This window comes from Formica exsecta, unplaced genomic scaffold (genome assembly GCF_003651465.1).
Source record: "Formica exsecta isolate Colony F162 unplaced genomic scaffold, ASM365146v1 scaffold237, whole genome shotgun sequence".
Classification (NCBI taxonomy): Eukaryota; Metazoa; Arthropoda; class Insecta; order Hymenoptera; family Formicidae; genus Formica; species Formica exsecta.
In genome coordinates, this window is record NW_021849649.1 from 118080 (window position 1) to 135727 (window position 17648).

Consider the following 17648-nt stretch of genomic DNA (forward strand, 5'->3'; position numbering starts at 1 on the left):
AATATATATATATATATATATTAAGTATATTGAAACAGTTAGATATCTCGTGTACTATTTAAAATAACGAAACAATGAAAACTTGAGTGTATTGCAGGGTCATCTTATATCGTGAAATATTGTGGGGAATTTGTCTACATTATGCGTAGATCTTTGTTATATTCTCGGAAAAAAATAAAAAAAAGAGCGATAAGATAACGAGGGTGATAGATAAGCATAGAGATAGATAAAGGATACGCGAGCCATCGTGAACTTATGCGGGAGATATGGACAAATATATATGTATAATATATATATTGCTCATAATGCTTATATACATTATGTATATATACTGTATAACATATGTAAGTGAAGTAATCGTCGGAGGAAAAAGGATCAGATTTATCCTTTTTCTTGGAGGAAGAAAGTGAGAACATACTTCCGATAAAGAGATACACGTGTAAAGAGAGAATGAAAGAAAAAAAATGCAATTCCTTTGCAAATGACCTTTGCATCTTTGTGCAACACATTGCTAAGAATATGTAACAAGGAATAAATAGAAATAATGTTTATATGAATTATTATGATTATTAATGATACTATCATACGTTACGAGGGTAAAAATTAAGAGTTGATTCATGCTTTTAAGAGATTTAGTTTCATGCTTGTTTAAAAATAAAGACAAAGATTAATGGCAAGCAGTCAGATCCGTGCGTTCCGAGCGTTGTGAGTCGAAGCGAATTGTATGCATCGATGTAAGGATGGTGTTTTGGACACCATCGTCGTCGTTGTTCATCGCTAATGTTACGTTGCATCTAGAATCGCGCAGGGTGTCGTACGTCATCCATCTAACATATTAAACATCTAGGCGATCTGCGCTTCGGCTCAGAGCGAAAAAAAACGTGGTGAGGGAAAAAAAAGATTCAAAATATTATTTACTTTAGATAGAAGGAAAATATGTATAGAATTTTATTATGCACCATTGTAATATTATGTATCCCAGTTGTGACACAATATACACTGGTGTTATGTTAAATGTGGAAATTGCGCGTACCAATCTTTTGTTTGTGTGCTCCCTAGTGCCGTCATACAACAAATTATTTAGCTTTTATTTACTCGTATTTAGCAAAATTAATTAACAAATCTTTGGATTTTCTGTCTCTTATGCGCAGATTGACGAATGTGTTTACAAAATTACATTTGTACATGGAAAAAGAGCGACGTGTCTTTTTTCTATCTTAAAAATAAAACTTATTCTCTAAGTTTCACACATTGTTGTGTAAAAGAAGGCCGTCACCATCACTTTTCTTAAACATATAACACTGCTGATAAGTAGAATTTTGCAGGGCTGTGTAAGTAACGGGATACTTGTAGATCAGACTTTGTTTCGCCTCTTGCTCCGTTGCAAATTTATGCGAATTTTTACGAGCTGTGCAAAGAAAGTCGATTTTATTCCAAATAGAAATTAGCAAAAACAGATGCAACTATAATTCGGATATATAGTTACTTATATCGGAAATGTATAATTCATATAATATCAAGAGAAAAGAGAGATGCATCTGAATATGTACTGACAAACTTAATTTTAATATATATACAATTTCTGCGCTCTTGAAAAGCGCAAAGAAGCGCTGGAAACTTTTCAGTGTAGTGCGAGACAATAGTTTACTTGCTCGATATTGTTATTTACCTTCGTTGATAAAGAAATTAGCGAAATATTGAGCTGCTAAAGTGGCATTACATCCGTGAGGTATATTTTTTCCAGTCACCCATTCGTAGAGATTCTTCTCCGGATGGAATTGTACTCCGTAGAATGGATAGCGCTTATGTTCTAGTGTTGAGATGAATTCTAAGCCTTCTTTATCGCGATTCAATGACAACACATGAAACTCGTCGGTTAAATTAACACGGTGTAAATCCTGAAATAGAGAACGGCGTGTGTATGTATAATTTGATATATATTGCAATATTATCAATTCCTTGCGTAACACCAATATTTTAACGTCTTTGTTATACATTATAACTTCTAAATTTGCATTCGCTTAAGTAGTAATTTCTTAAAAAAGAAAACACTTGCCTCCTTCGTAACGCAAAACTGATGATAATTTGCCGTGACATTTTCCTCACTCAAAATCTTCACAATATCCAACGGGGCCTGCTTAAACAAATTGGCTTCTCGAAAATCTGAAAAAAGTTACAATTTTTTTTCTTTTTTTTTTTTTTTTAGAGTTCTAACAAAGGAACTATGATGAGGATGATTTTAAAGTTTATAACGTCACTCATACAAATATAATTTTTTCACGATATTTATAGAAAATATGCATGATTCTAAATAGATAATTTCGACAAGAATTAACAATTGCTTGTATTTCATAAAGAAATAACTTGTTTTAGAAAAGAAATATTTACCACGCGTGAATTCTAGTGGAAGAGGCTGATTTTTACTGGAACATGATGTCCTGTGTTCGACGCCATTTGCCGCGACATATGTCAATAACTCGAAGCCGAGGCAGATGCCAAGTATAGGAAAATGTTCGCCTCTCTCGTTGATTCTTTTCGCGATTCTATCAACGGAAAAAATGTATATATATATACAATTTAAATTTTTTGTTTTTAGAACATTACATTGACATTATTGTTTATTTTTTATTTATAGTAACCTGTAAATCGCGGCACCTGCGTCGGCATATCCTTCTTTCTGAAAAAAATATGTTGCACCTCCTGGCCATAGAACTCTATAAAAATATCAATTTTACGAGCATTACAAAAGTATGCCTAGTGGAATGTTTTAAAAATACATATCCGTTCTATACGTACCCGTTGACTTTATTTAAAATATCCTCATAATACGAATCATTTTCGCCAATCCTACATGAAATTGCGCATTATAATCCGTGACTTAATAAATGAACCTGATATGTATAATATCTATTTGTATCTAACGTTTTACCATATCTGCTTGTATACCTCTCTCTGAATCTTAACTTATAAAATGCGTTTATCTTCAATCGTTTGCAATATAAAATATTTGTTTTATGATTTATAAAATTAAGAAAATATCCTTTCACAAAAAGATTTAGTTTTGCTAGAAAGCTTTTATTTCTAATGGAATTTTCACCACTAAATGATTTTCACATCCTATTATTTCTGATAAACAGAATTTTAATAAATAAATCGAAGAAGGGAGATTAAGTGTAAAAATACAAATTCTCATGATTACCAAATTGGAACGGGTCGAGCACCGGCACCTTCAACAAACTTTACGTACGATGCAGCAATGTAACTGTGATATTGATCAGGATATTTTTTGTTTAAATTATAACTTATTTCCTGCGTCAGAATACCTTGAAAAGAAATACATGCATAGTATTATTCACAGTTGACATCTTTGAAATACATAGAATGAGATTTAAAAGGATCGTCAAAATTTGATTTCTGAAAAAAATTGTAGCGTTCTTAGATTTCCAGCGTCGTTCTATCTTTGTTGTTTACTAAAAGTTGAACAAAAATAGGACGACACTCGTCTGCACACAAGTGATGTTTCCGAACGCAGCCCATAATTAATTTTTTGAATTAAATTTAAAGTTTATGTTGTGTATGTTGTGTTATTATATGCATAGAAAGATTAAAGTTTTATTTATATAAAAAAACAATTATTTTTTATTATTTAATCAAGATTTTGTACATGTCGCGTGTGTGTATATGTATGTATATATATATATATATATATATATATGCATGCGAGAAAGAAAGGTTAAGATTCATCAAAAGATGAAAGTATATCGAGTATCTTTTTCTTTTTTGGAAAATTAATGGATTTGAACAAAAGAACAAATGAAAAAAGATACTCGATATATTTTCATCTTTTGATGAATCTTAACCTTTCTTTCTCGCATGCATTTTGCAATTATTAAGATAAAATATGCAGCAATGTGTTAATTATTCGGCGTTTATCACGATTTCTTCGAGAAAACTTACCGATAATTGGCCGATCGTTCAACTCCTTTCCAGTCTTCACGACTGTAAAGGTAAATGTCGTAAATAAAGTCACCCACAGAATGTTCATTATGAAGAATATTAAAAGTATTGCTGTTAATACAATGTAGAGGAGAGTATGCATGCGTTATCTCATTGTCTTCAGTTTAATAACACTAAATTCTTATCTGTATTAGTTGTAATTGTTATCGTGTTTAAAATTCGTTAAGAAATCTGTTCACTGCGAGGAAAAATAATTATCAACGATTTATCGACATCTAGTGATTTTGAAACACTATTCTGGAGAGAATTGAAACGCATCTTATCGGAAGGAGAGCTTATCGTCTTGATGAAAAAAAAAAATCTCACGCAAATATGTATCTGTTATCTACTGATCATTATTATATAATCAACTTTTGTTGTACGATCGTAAATTATCGCGTCAAGTCGCAAAATGACGTTCTTGCCACAATGTGAAATAAAAATGCAATGATTTTTAATACAAATGCGATGATATACGTATCAGTCGTTTCTCATTAAATTTAGTATCGTCACCTCTCAACAGTACTCAGTCAACGCGGACGTGAAAATTATGCTATATTGTAGATAATTTCAATCAACATATACCAGGGAACAAAATCGCAAAGACAGCAAAGATGTTAATAACCGGTTCTTTCAAATATTACTCGGGTATTTGTTTATTTCGATATTAATTATAATTATAGGCAACCCCAAGTACTGAAAAACTCTATGGAATATGTACTTTCCAGTTAAATTAGATCGAAATTTTCGATTAATCGATTCTGTTTTTCATTCCGTGCCTAAAAATATTAAATGAGATAATTATAAGATAAGATCCGATGAGATCATTGATAACTATAAATATTTTATGGTACATATATATGCATGCATATTCGGGTAATATTTAAGATAATCGAGTAATCAAAAGTAATATATATGCGCGAATTTAAATAAGGACTAGATACTCGAGTAATCGAACACATATAGGGACAATCCGGTTCATATTCTCAGCATTAAAAGATAGCAGATCATCCAGTCTTAAATAAAGATTGGATAACATCTCTAACAGATGATACGCTCTCCGTCTCTCTGAGATTGTACTACAGTCTATTCTTCTAATATCCTCGAGCTAAAAAAGGACGAAAGTATCTATGTGTTATCTGGGACACAAGACATATTTACTATTCTTATGCATATTTTTTTTAAATTTATACTTTTAGCTCAGATAATGCGCATATGAAGCAGATGAAGCATGAGTAATAGGAATAGGAATTATATAAGCAGATGAAGCATGAGTAATGAGTAATAGGAATTATATCTCTTCTTCTCGAGAAAGATAATACGAATAATGTTCATGCTTTCAGGGACGATACATACATCTCACAATAGAGAAAGTGCTATTAAATATTGATGCACTTTTAAATATGTCTGTGTGAAAGCGCGAACTTTGAATAATCTGATTGACTAACTCTATTCAAGCGTTGTCCATTCAAAAATTATTATGGCCTTGATATTTTAATATTAAGGTTTTCATTTCCAAATGAATTTATTAGGAAAAATCTGTCATTAGGAGGTGATACGCCAATTCTCTAATGTCTAGTATAGTAATCATTAAGAAACAAGATGCATTTATAAGATTTCTTATATATAAAAACAATAAACGAAATTTCGTATTGTTATATTTATTACAGAAGTAACATACAATATTTTTAATCGTTGGAAATTTCCCTCAATAATCTAATCGTGAAAAATTATTTTACATATACAATATATTCTTTTAAAAAATGTTAGATTGTGCTTTAGGACTTTAGGATATTGTAATCGATAAAAAAAAATAAGAATAGATATAATGTACGTAGATAGATTAATTTCACTTGTGTATGATGGTCGATTCAGACAGAAATATAATTTATTATCGCGGTTATATATCACTTGATCAATAAAATGGTTCTGCTTATCGCGATTGTAGATGATAATGAAAAGCAGTTAACAAATGTAAAAGTGATCAATACATATTAAATTTCCAATGCTTCGCATTTTATCGTATAAGTTTTGCCAATATCTTGATCTACTAGATATACAATGTGTGTGTCCTAAGAACATTTAAAACCTAAAGAGGAAATTATAAGAAATAAATGCGACAATTATTTTTCTCACCGTATTCTTTTTCATCTATCATCTTGTATCGTTTTATGATATATAAATGTATATATATATTTGAGAGCGGTCCATTTTGCACTTCTAATTTACGCAGAGGTTAGTAGATGCCTTCTACAATGTTACTTTTCCTCTAATAGCATTAGCAGGAAGCGAATCATCCTTTTAAAGACTTCAATACATACGCATGCAATTAATATTCATGATAATAATACATCGCATGTGACATCCGATGAAATCATTGAATTCGTAGACTTTAAGTGGATCTCTGATGCATTAATGCATCGGTAACAATGTATATTATTATTATTGTCACCTACAAGAGTACGTGACGATCTATAAAATAGCACAAGATTGCATCTAAAAGACATTTTTATTATTTCACGGAATCAATAGATCACTTTCGAGTGTGTCAAAAAGAAAAAAAAATTATTGTTATAATTATTTATTCTTGTAAAAAGTCAAGTATATTAAGATATACGCATTAAAGGAAAATTATGTCTAATATCGATCGATTAGAAATTAATTTGTTTTTTACTCTAAAAAATTATTTATATATAAATTTATTGGTTAAAATAAAAATAATTGAGTGAAAGAAACTTTGACTGTTGTAATGCTAATTTCTGATTTGGAAAATATAAAAAAATGAAAATAATAATATAAATATAAATTCCTTTGTCGATTGTCTAATACATTTACATTTTCTATAGATTGGAATTATGCAAATTTTGACTTTAATATATGTACATACATAACATATATGATTTTATTTCGTTTTGTAACGCGGTTACGGGTTACGGGACAAAATAGCCATGTGTAATGAAGTTTCGCACACAATTATCAATGATTATTTGAACAATATGTGTCATTGATATTAATTTTATAACCGATATGTTGTAAGTTTATCATTTATATGAAATAAACATACTCTAAGAATTAGAAATTCTACAGCAAAATGAATAAAAATCTCAGATGAAAATTTAGACATTTGAAAAAAGTCATCTAGGATTGTTCTCAACAGTAACCAACTACTAATGTGGTCCGAACATGATTTAAATTTCTCTGTACCTAATACAATAAGTAATTTTCTCTGATATATCATCTATACATAATTAATTATAATTTATATAAATTTATATATAAATATTAGTAAATAGACATAATAGACAAATAATAATAAAAATAATATAAATATATATTAGATATTAATAATATAAACAACAATAATCTATAAATGTGATTTTCTCTTAATACATAATAATACTTAAGCAGATATATCGCACTTTATATTCTACTCATTTTTTTATTTATTGTGTTAGTGAGGAACTGTGTAAAACGTGCAATCGCATATAATCCATCTGTGGCTTGTGAAACCGCAAAAAACGATAATGTTATTCTCCGCGAAAATAATATTTCGCATAATAGATATGTCGTGCCTGTCAATCTGCGTCTTACATCTTGCGATACATCGTCAAAACTACAAGCATTTGAAGAGGCTGAGCAAGAACTTTTAAGCGATCTTAGCACATTGAAAAACGAAATAAAAACTAACGAAGAAGTACTTTCGCAAGATATTTGTCAGAATGCATCTAACAACTGGTCTCTGTCAGGATGCGATAAAAAAGATTCAGCCTTATCACTCGTGCAATTGACAGAAAAAGAGGACTTGTCTATTTCAACTGCGGAAATTCTTGAAAAATATTTTGCAATGTGTAATACAATTCTTTCCGATGACGCTCAGTATCTAATTAATCATGAAAGCACAGTCGAATCATCCGAAGAGCGAGATTGCATAAATGAAACACAAGAGAAATTCTTAATAAGCCAAGATTCAATTCCACTCGAACATAAATTGACATTAATCTTGCCTCGATGTAATTGCGCTACAAGTAAACTTTATTCGCGTTATTTTGAAAGTAATACTAAATGATTCTGAAATAAATATTAAATAAAGTATGATAATATTATATATGTATATATATAATATTAAGTATATAATTTCTTTTCATACGGATAATTTATTAAACGTGGTAAAATTGATAAGTTATCAAATATACTAATTGTAAAATCTAAAACTATATTCAATTAAAGATAGAGAAAGAAGTATGAGTTTGCAATATATAGCTACAAAGGCAATCTAGATGTTTCTTAATTTTACCTTGTTTATTGGAAATCGAAATATTTACATTGAAATCTTCTTCTCAAATTCAAAGATAATGAACAGTCCGGAAAAGTCGCTAAGAGCGATCAAAGATCTGAAGAATCAAATGAGAAGTCAGAATATGTAATGATTTTAGCCAGTGTCGCGGACATTTGTTGCAATGCTCTATTACATGATGCGAATTACGAAACACCGGAGGAATACGTCATGCATTTCCTAAAGTAAGAGTTTTATTTTTTTCTCTCATCTTAGCAAATTTTCCTAAGATAAATCTAAACAAGAGAAACTTAAAGATGAAAAACATAATATACATATAATATGTCTTTCTTGTGCAAGTTTCTTGTAAAGAATTACTAGATTTTATCTAGATCTGTCATTGTAATAGGAAAGAAAGCGAGGAACAATTCATTTTTCCATATTCCGATGAAAATACGTGTCAACGAACAAGTTGTTCCTTTTATCGTACAACTACGAAGAAACAAGTACAGGTAACTGTAACAATATTTATTAAAAATAGGAAAAATTTGCTCACAAGTTTAAATCTCAGAATTTCACTTTTTGTAATAAAATTTACGCAATTTTCCATGTGTGTGTTATGTGCATTTGTGTGTGACATTTCATTTAAAATGCTCATTTTCATTTCGATTATGACTTTTTCAACATTATAGAAGTTAACATATATGCATGTGCAAAAGAATATTATAAAAATAATTGAATAATTTATTTAATAAGACACCCAGACATCAGCACACATATCCAAAAAACGTTTAAGGGATGTCCTATATGGACATCCTAATATCTTTTGGACGTCTTTGGACATCCAAAGATGCCCAAAGACGTCCAACTGAGAATAGTAATAAAAAATAAAATATAAAATTGGCAATAAACCATTTATATATCTTATATATATGATTTATATAAAAAATATATTAGAACAGCAAAAAATGTTATTAATATTAAATGAAAATTTCTTAAGCACTCTATATATATATATATATTTTTAAGGAATCGTTTCAGAAAGAAAAATCGTTAATTATACAATTATTTAAACGGTTTTTTATGTAATAGTAAGAAATTTACAGTTTATTATTTTTATCGAGATATTTAATGTTGTATTGTGTCACATATGTGATATATAAATATATTACATGTTATGTATTTTTCGCCAAATACAACACATGTTGAATCGTTCCTGCGCAATATGTCATAAAACACATGCGTAAATTTTCTAAGAGCAAACAGTCTAGCCAACCTTTAGGCTTGTTTGATTTTAGAATAAGACCATAGATCAATAGCGGTAAGAAATTTGTCGGACGTATTGATTGGCTGATACTGCAAGAATCCTAGAACTCCCTATCAGACAGCCAATCGACAAACTTTTCGATAGATAATATCATTCGAAGCAATGTTCAATGTTAGAAGGTTAAAACATGTTATCCACCCATGATATAATTTTATATCATGACGCTACCTACACAAGCGCAAATATATTTTAACCGGATCGAACTGCGTGAAACTCTTCTAATATTTTTGATTTCTTTTCTATCAAGTTAAAAAGTTCAGCCTATTCCCCAATATAGTGTGGTACGACTGGTACGTTAGTAGATAGAAATCTTAGAAAGCGGAAAGAAGAAGAAGGTACTTTAACAGAAACCTTGTGCATTTTTGGAGAAAGTTTGAGGTTAGTTTTCTCACGTGGATATATACCTGCGTAAATACGCAGGTTGTTTTAACGCATTTAAAAATACAACTACAAGTTTTCTTTTTTTTCAGACTACGTTGAGCTAATCAAGTCATCTTTAAATTTGCCGTCACATCAACATTTTCCGAGATGGATGAAATATCGCCAAGAGCATACCCACTGGCTGATTCTTCGTTAACAACAAAGATATTAAGCTTGATCCAGCAAGCTATGAGCTATGGACAATTGAAGAAAGGGGCAAATGAAGCGACAAAATCTTTAAATCGTGGATTATCGGAATTTATAGTGATGGCCGCGGATGCCCAGCCATTGGAGATTTTATTACATCTGCCGCTACTATGCGAAGATAAAAATGTACCTTATGTATTCGTTAGAAGCAAGCAGGCATTGGGACGCGCCTGTGGAGTTTCTAGACCGGTAGTAGCTTGCTCTATAACGATCAACGAAGGCTCGCAATTAAAACCACAGATTAAAACAATACAACAAGAAATAGAACGACTTTTGATTTAAATGCACATTTACATCTATATTATTTTTATATATTAATAATTACTTTATAGGTAAAATATTAATAAAATATATGTAAAATATGTTAATAAACACATTATTAGCATTAACAATATCAATTTTTTATTGCTGTTTTATTTGTTTCGGATAATTAAAACATAGAGGTCTATTATACTTCATTATACTTTTAAATGGATCAATGACAAAATCTTTTATCAATGAAAATTTTTTGTATACGAGACAGATATTAATAAAAAATGTAATAAAATAGAAATTTATGTCTTGTGTGTAATAATTTGCAAAAATTAAATTAGGCAAAGCTCCAATAATTTATTTTGAAAATAATTTGTTTTAAAAAATATATTCCATTAATTTAATTTTACAGATATAATTCATTTAGCTTTAACATTTTAAAAGTCAATACCAATATATCATCTTTTTAAGATTTAGAATAATCAGTTTATGTATTATATTTTTTTTTAATGTTTACACACTGTAATTCTTTGTATAGCTTCTCTCTAAGGAATGCATTCATGTTGCTGATCTCACTGCAATGGAGCAATTATCTAACGAGTTACTAATCCTAATTCAACAAATGTATCACATGGAAAGAAGTATGTTGTTTATTGGGTTGATCGACGTGATAAGCTCAATGGAACAGAATCTAGCAGAATTTATAATACTTGCCGAGGATGCAACACATTTATTAGCGCCGTTAAATTTTCTCACACATTTGACAAAGTTTGCAGAAGCGAAAAGCATTCCATACATCTATGCATGTAAGAAAAAACAACTTGGCCAAGCATGTTGTGTATCTACTTACATCAGTGCAATTTCAATAAGGGTTGGACCTTCCTACTTCTCAGAAGAAATTAAAAAAATTAAATGCATGGTAATGAGTGCAGCTTCAAGAAAATCAAGCATAATCTCGAATGATATTTTGGATCCTTCTTCCAATTGAAACTATTGTATACTATAACTTTTTATATGACATAATAGATATACATAAAAAAAATATATATATTTGTTTACAAAAAATCTTATGACATTTATATAAAATATAATAAATTAGTTTCATGTGAGTATACATACAAACACATATAAAAAAAAAACGTAAAAGAAAAATTTTGTATTATACAAAATAAACATATCTATACATAAAATTATGTTAGTAAGAAAATCGAATTAAAACTGAAATTATTCTTGAAAACAAGGCAGAACATTAAATCTCCAGTTACCGTGCCAATCAGGGTAGAGCTGAGACGTAAACATATTCTTTTGAAACTTTTCACACAACTGTTGTTGCTTCTCATTATTAGGGAAATCTTGAAACCACATTTTCAATTGCTGGGCCAGCTCATACTCGTTCGCAAACACCAAACTGTTTTCGTTGTGTCTTACCAATTCTGATAAGCTAAACGATAAAACGAATATTTAATAAGAAAATCTACTCGGTAACAATATATTACATTAAATCATATTAATTCTCAATTTACCAATTAAAATTGTATGCGCAAACTGGCAAGCGACAACCAAACATATCAACAACTTTCATTGGTAAATCTAGTCCACTTGATGAAGTATGGAGGCATACTCCTAAGTCTGCACTAGCTGTTTCAAAAATCAACGGTTATTTAAAATATAAAGATATAAAAAATGTTTCTTATAAAAGAATATGTAATATTATATAAATGTTATACTAAAAAAAATTTGTTAATTATAGTAAAATCATGCGAATGTGTAATACCTAATATTTTCGGATAATCTTCATTTTCAAGCCATAGTGTTTTTACTTTGACATGTTTCCAATTTTTCAAATTAACAATAGCCATATAAAAGTCTTTTAAAGGTCCTTTTCCCGTTATTACACAGATTAAATCTGGTAAGTTCAATTCTCTGTTTTCACATGCATTTTCATATTCTATAAAAAATAGCAGAAATATAATTTTCATCTAGCATATGTAAAAAGATCATGATTAAAACAAATGCATATAGATGCACTACCTTGTAATGCATTTATAAGGATTGAGAAATCTTCATCCTCGGTCCAACTAGTACTGGATATAATGAAGGCAGATCTTCTGGGTGAATAAGGTACAAATACATTATACTTTTCAGCCAACTTTTGCAGAAATTCATTCTTTTCTGTCAAAGTTATAGGACAAAATTCATCTGCTGGCTTGTCATATAGAACCTTAGCACTATAATTATAAATCTTATTATTAAATATGCCATTTGCTTTTAAAAATATATTTATACAGCAATGTATAAAACTGTTGAAATATATTTCAAGTGGGTCTTAGATATAAATATATGTTATATAAACTATATAAGATTGATGTAAGATAATTTTAAGATAGTTAGATAAAATAGTTTTGTGAAATAATTATTTTCTATAGAAAAAGATTTGATAAATATTACTAACTGGATACCCCAAGTTTTTTCCAAATCTTCCTTCATAGCCTTGGTGACACAAAAATTATTCTTTGCTCTACGACCAAATATTTTCTCGATACTTCTTGCCAGACTAACTAGAATATGATCTTTTCCCAGGCTTAACGCCATAAGGGAATGCGCATAATTGTGCCAATCGATTATAAACTGTGTGTTCATTACTATGCAATAAAGCCAACATATTGGTATTGTTGGTATCGCAGGTGGATTCTGCATTATTAAGGAACCTGATATGTGTTTTCTAACTAATAATTGTAAAAGATCAACGGTCTGCCATGCCACTTTTACTATATAGCACAGAAGACGTGGCAATGCTAAAAGAATAAAAAATATAATTGTTTTGATATACTATGTCTTTATATAAACAAATTATAGGAAAAACGGAACTTTATAAAAAGACGAGCTGAGAGTATACCATTTTGCATTTCAGGGGGCGGTCGCAAATAATGAATCCGTATATGCATATTCTCTCTAATTTCCCTCATTGGCTGTGAACCGGGATAACCTACGATATCCACAGTGAATCCTTCCTTGGCGAAGGAGATGGCATGGTATTGCATTCGCGGGCTTCTGCCAATGTCACCGAGCACAAGCACGCAAACATTTTTCCGGTCAGATTTCGATCTTCTTTGATATAAACTTCTCAGATAAGAAAGAATCGGCAAAGATAGCAAAAATATCAATATGATGTATATGAACATTTCAAATGAAAAATTGCTTTTTTAATCGCGTATAAATCTTCTCAAAAGTCTAGCTCACGCAAGTCAATCTCCTCTTGCTATAATACCATATATTGTCCTTATTGTTTAAAGCTGTCGGGACCAAACATCGTTTTTATTATTTATTCCTCGCTCAATCCATCTTTTTATTCAAAAGATACATGCGTGGAATGAAGATGCAATCTGTTTTTCACTCGTTTACTGCAATAAATTCTCTCATGTAATCACGTGGCAAATTGTCTACATTTTGTATTGCAAATGCAATTTTTCTATTCTAAAACAGCTGTTGCTATGCATTCGAAAATCTGCTCGCCTAAAGACCGAATCACACTAGCGGCTCGCGGCTGCGATTGCGATTGCCTCAGCCAATCAGAAAGCATCAATTGCAAGTATGATTGGAGCGTAGCAAATCACAATCACAAACGCAATCGCAATCGCGAGCCGCTAGTGTGATTCGGGCTTAAGTAGAGCAGCATTTCATTGATCAATCGGGACAAAGAAATTTTAGTTCTTTTTGTTCTGATTAGTCAAACGCAGCCACGAAGAAGAACAGATCTAATACATACATACACATGGTTAGAAATCACACATATTGTTCTGTTCTCGATCGAAAAGGCGGGAAACGACTGGCACCTGGTACGTGGTACGTCGTGAGTCGCGGTCGCGGGTCGCGAACTGTCGACTGTCGTCGTGGGTCGTGATATTGTATTGTCGTGAGACACGAGCGGCATTGAAATATTTCGTAATAAGAGTACAAATCATTTTGCGATCAATTTGATCGCACCGTTAATAAATTCTTAGTATGCAAGTTGTTAGTTGAAGTATATATACGAGTAACGGTTAATTTATATGCATGCGTACATACATACGTTAGCATTTCGTGTTGTTAGCACGTCCGTTAGAAGTTTTATCGTTATTCCTGTTACTTTTTTTCACTTCCTGTAGAGTAACAGAAAGAAAAAATTATACCGCGCTTTTGATCGGACGAGAAAAGAATAATATATATGTAGAGAAAAAAAAGAAACATTTCTGTTATTATATCTCGAAACATGAAAGATATCAAACAGTATTTTTCCAATGACACGAGGATCGTCGACGAGAAAGCCGCTACAGATTTTGAGAAGGAGAAACAGTGGAAAACAATCACGACAAGTAAACGCGAACGCGTGAAGATTCGAATATCGCGTACCTCTTCCAAAGAGAGGACGTGCGACATAGTAGAAAGCAAAAACGATCTGATTGACAAAACGCCGAGTCCGTTCAATGGCAAGGTAAATAACGGCGAGAAAACTATGCATGATGAGACACCAAAGGCCAAACCAAAGCGGAATTTCAGGAAGGTATAGAATTTAAAATTCAATAAGAGTTGCAATTGATGGTTGATGATTTGTCGATATCAAATTGAATTTTCTTATTTTTAAGGCTCCTAAACCCACAGAAATAAATGGAAATCAATCTGAAAAAACAAAGTACATGGCACAAAATAGAAAGGAGTTAAGTGAACAATTTATCGTAGATTTAGACACGTCTAATGACAGTACAAAGAATATTAATGAGGCTAAAAATGTATCAAATGTAGAACTCTGTAATGAAGTTGATTCTCAGCGAGAAGAATCAAATGCATTTCAAGTTTTGATGAATCGTAGTAAACCAATACAGTATAAGGAACTCCCACAGCAATCTATAGAGGATATTGAGAATAAAAAGAAACTGGATGATGTCAAAGAGTTAAGATCTAGACATAAAGAAAAACTGATAGTCTTGGCTGATAAAAAAGGTTATTCGAAAAGAAAAATTGCAGAGATGGAAGAAGGTGAGAGAATAGAAAAAAATATAGAAAATCGCATGAGGTTTTTTAAAAGTGATGTCACAGACGACATTACGCATAAAAGGAATGACAGTATTGGATTATCAATTAAAAATAACAAACAACAGTCTGGGAATTTGCTGGATTATTTCAGGTAAATTAAAGTCTTTGTTATACAAAACTAACATTACAATTCTCTAAATTATATTACTATTAAATTATTACAAAGCATGTATAAGTAAATCCAGATTTTAGAATTGTATAAGAACCTTAGAATTGTTTAGAAATCTCAAGATTGCTTAAGCAGAATAATTATTATATATTCTTATTTTGCAGTAAATCACCTTTGGGGTCGACAAATGAAGATGAGAAATATGCGTCTACTTTTATCGTAAAAGCAGACGTACATCGGACTGATAATTCCGACATTGAACCTGTAGTGAAGTCAATATCGAACAGGATATATTCTAGCAAAAGATATTCAAAGTCAAAGAATTTTTCTACAGTGGATGATATTCACATCATAGCATCTGAAAATTTGTATTTAACGCAAACAGACAAGCAAGATGTGCAAAAGCGGGAGAAACCTCGTTGGTCCTTACGTATAAAATTACATTCTACAGAAGACAACGATTCTTCAAATGGTATGGTCTATGTAGTAAAAAATGTAATGGGAAACTTGTAAATGTACATAGAATGTCATACATATGATGTAAAATGTAAATAGAGTCTCCCAATGCTCATTGGTCGACGGCAATGATTTTTGTTTCACACTTTGATCGCTGATTTTGATATTTTTTAAATGAGTTTTTAACAAGAGTTTTTAATAACGATATAAAATTAATATTTATAATTTTGCATTACAGATACCACCGACGACGAATTATTTTCACCGAGAAACAAATCAAAATTTAATACCTCGAATAAATCTCGGAATTCTGTAAATATGGAAGATAAAAAAGTCTACTCGAAGGATTGTAACGGTCATATTAAAACGAAAACGCCAAACAAGGATAAGAAAGAATCAATCGGTAAACAAAAAGAGGACAATGTGCAAAACACTGCGAAAGACGCTATCGTTATCAACAACAATAGAGATGCTGATATACGGACGAAAAAATCGAACGAAATTGCTAAAGTGGAACAAAAAAACACGAATGAAACGATCATAACAATGACTGATTCCGAATGTGAAATTATCAATGAATATGTCTTGAAGAGAAAGCCGAACGAAAAACTTGCACCATTATTCATTAAACGACGTAAAACAAATCCGATTGTCACAGCAGCTAGACGTTCGTTCTTGCAATCGGACATAATCGACATAGAGAATAAGAATACAGATCGTAAGGTTCACAGCAACAATGGCATTTCTACATTACCGTTTCCCGCAATCAGTCACGTGACACAATTGGAAGATACGTCGAATTCGATTAGAGTAGAGATCGAGTATAAATTTCCGACAAAAGTCGAGAGAAAATATTTGCCTTCGATAGATGTTAATAATTATAAATGTATTTGTAATTATAGTAAAGCACCAAAAGCGGTTGAAGTGAAGATTAACGAGCCTGTGAAGGGAAACATTGATGAAATATTGTCCGAGATTGAAGAACTTTGTCCAGACGCGCGGAAAATATGGAAAACTATATCGACAATCAAGAGCGATTCGGAAAAAAAATCGCCACTGTCGCGAATGAAAGGCAGGAAGTCGAGAACGCTTGAGCGAAAAAAAATGTTAACGGAGAACATTGGAAACGAAAAAAGTCCGTTGCACGATTGCGCATGGACGTGTAAATATAAACCGATGAGCGCGGAAGAGATAGTAGGAAATGAGGAAGCCGCGGGAAAACTGAAAGATTGGCTAAGTGGTTGGAGAGCATCCTTAACGAAAGAGGATGATGGCAGTAGCGGCGATGAATTCTATTCGTCAGACTGCAGTTCCACGTGCAATAACCGTGAAGATAATCAAATAGCGGTATTGTTGGGCCCATACGGCAGCGGAAAGACAGCGAGCGTATACGCGGTAGCGGAAGAACTCGGTTACAGGTTGGTAGTCGTGAAAGTCGTAGAGCTCAATAAAAATATCATCGTATATTTTAAATGACGATTCTCCGCGCATATTAGAATTATTTAATATTAATAGTAATAAATATTTATACATTAAAA

The 17648-nt window shown here is 31.2% G+C and overlaps 3 protein-coding genes across 4 annotated transcripts in view; 2 read left to right on the top strand and 1 right to left on the bottom strand.

Annotated features, from left to right (window-relative positions):
• Positions 1-910: 910 nt before the first annotated feature.
• On the bottom strand, positions 911-13983 carry LOC115235904 (chitobiosyldiphosphodolichol beta-mannosyltransferase-like). 2 transcript variants are annotated; one of them, XM_029807995.1, is made up of 15 exons: positions 13716-13982; positions 13372-13595; positions 12928-13270; positions 12507-12703; positions 12250-12423; positions 11999-12113; positions 11741-11916; positions 3958-3999; positions 3200-3323; positions 2797-2847; positions 2640-2714; positions 2389-2543; positions 2057-2163; positions 1670-1898; positions 911-1408 (listed from the first exon to the last, which is right to left on the bottom strand). In XM_029807995.1, the coding sequence occupies exons 2-15, from the start codon at positions 13514-13516 to the stop codon at positions 1245-1247; spliced, it is 2097 nt and encodes a 698-aa protein (XP_029663855.1). In that variant the 5' UTR covers positions 13517-13595; positions 13716-13982; the 3' UTR covers positions 911-1244. The 2 variants fall into 2 exon arrangements, with proteins under 2 accessions (XP_029663855.1, XP_029663854.1); XM_029807994.1 differs by having other exon boundaries at positions 13372-13983.
• Positions 9744-10613, top strand: LOC115235905 (NHP2-like protein 1). Its single transcript, XM_029807996.1, has 2 exons — positions 9744-9974; positions 10067-10613. The coding sequence occupies exon 2, from the start codon at positions 10125-10127 to the stop codon at positions 10503-10505; it is 381 nt and encodes a 126-aa protein (XP_029663856.1). The 5' UTR covers positions 9744-9974; positions 10067-10124; the 3' UTR covers positions 10506-10613.
• Positions 13984-14232: 249 nt separating the features above from the next.
• LOC115235969 (ATPase family AAA domain-containing protein 5) overlaps positions 14233-17648 on the top strand; it is a 5387-nt gene continuing 1971 nt past the window's right edge. Inside the window, exons 1-4 of the mRNA XM_029808132.1 lie at positions 14233-15015; positions 15098-15636; positions 15819-16126; positions 16349-17528. Coding sequence (XP_029663992.1) covers positions 14725-15015; positions 15098-15636; positions 15819-16126; positions 16349-17528 — 2318 coding nt within the window. The 5' untranslated portion in view covers positions 14233-14724. The remainder of the gene's footprint in view (positions 15016-15097; positions 15637-15818; positions 16127-16348; positions 17529-17648) is intronic.

Excerpts from the sequence above, each read along its gene's own strand:
- LOC115235905 (XM_029807996.1), top strand. The coding sequence starts at position 10,125 with ATGGATGAAATATCGCCAAGAGCATACCCACTGGCTGATTCTTCGTTA.
- LOC115235904 (XM_029807994.1), bottom strand. The coding sequence starts at position 13,657 with ATGTTCATATACATCATATTGATATTTTTGCTATCTTTGCCGATTCTT. Across the intron at positions 13,271-13,371 it reads GCCCCCTGAAATGCAAAATG|CATTGCCACGTCTTCTGTGC; the intron begins GTATACTCTCAG and ends TTATTCTTTTAG. Across the intron at positions 12,114-12,249 it reads AGATTATCCGAAAATATTAG|CTAGTGCAGACTTAGGAGTA; the intron begins GTATTACACATT and ends TTTTTGAAACAG.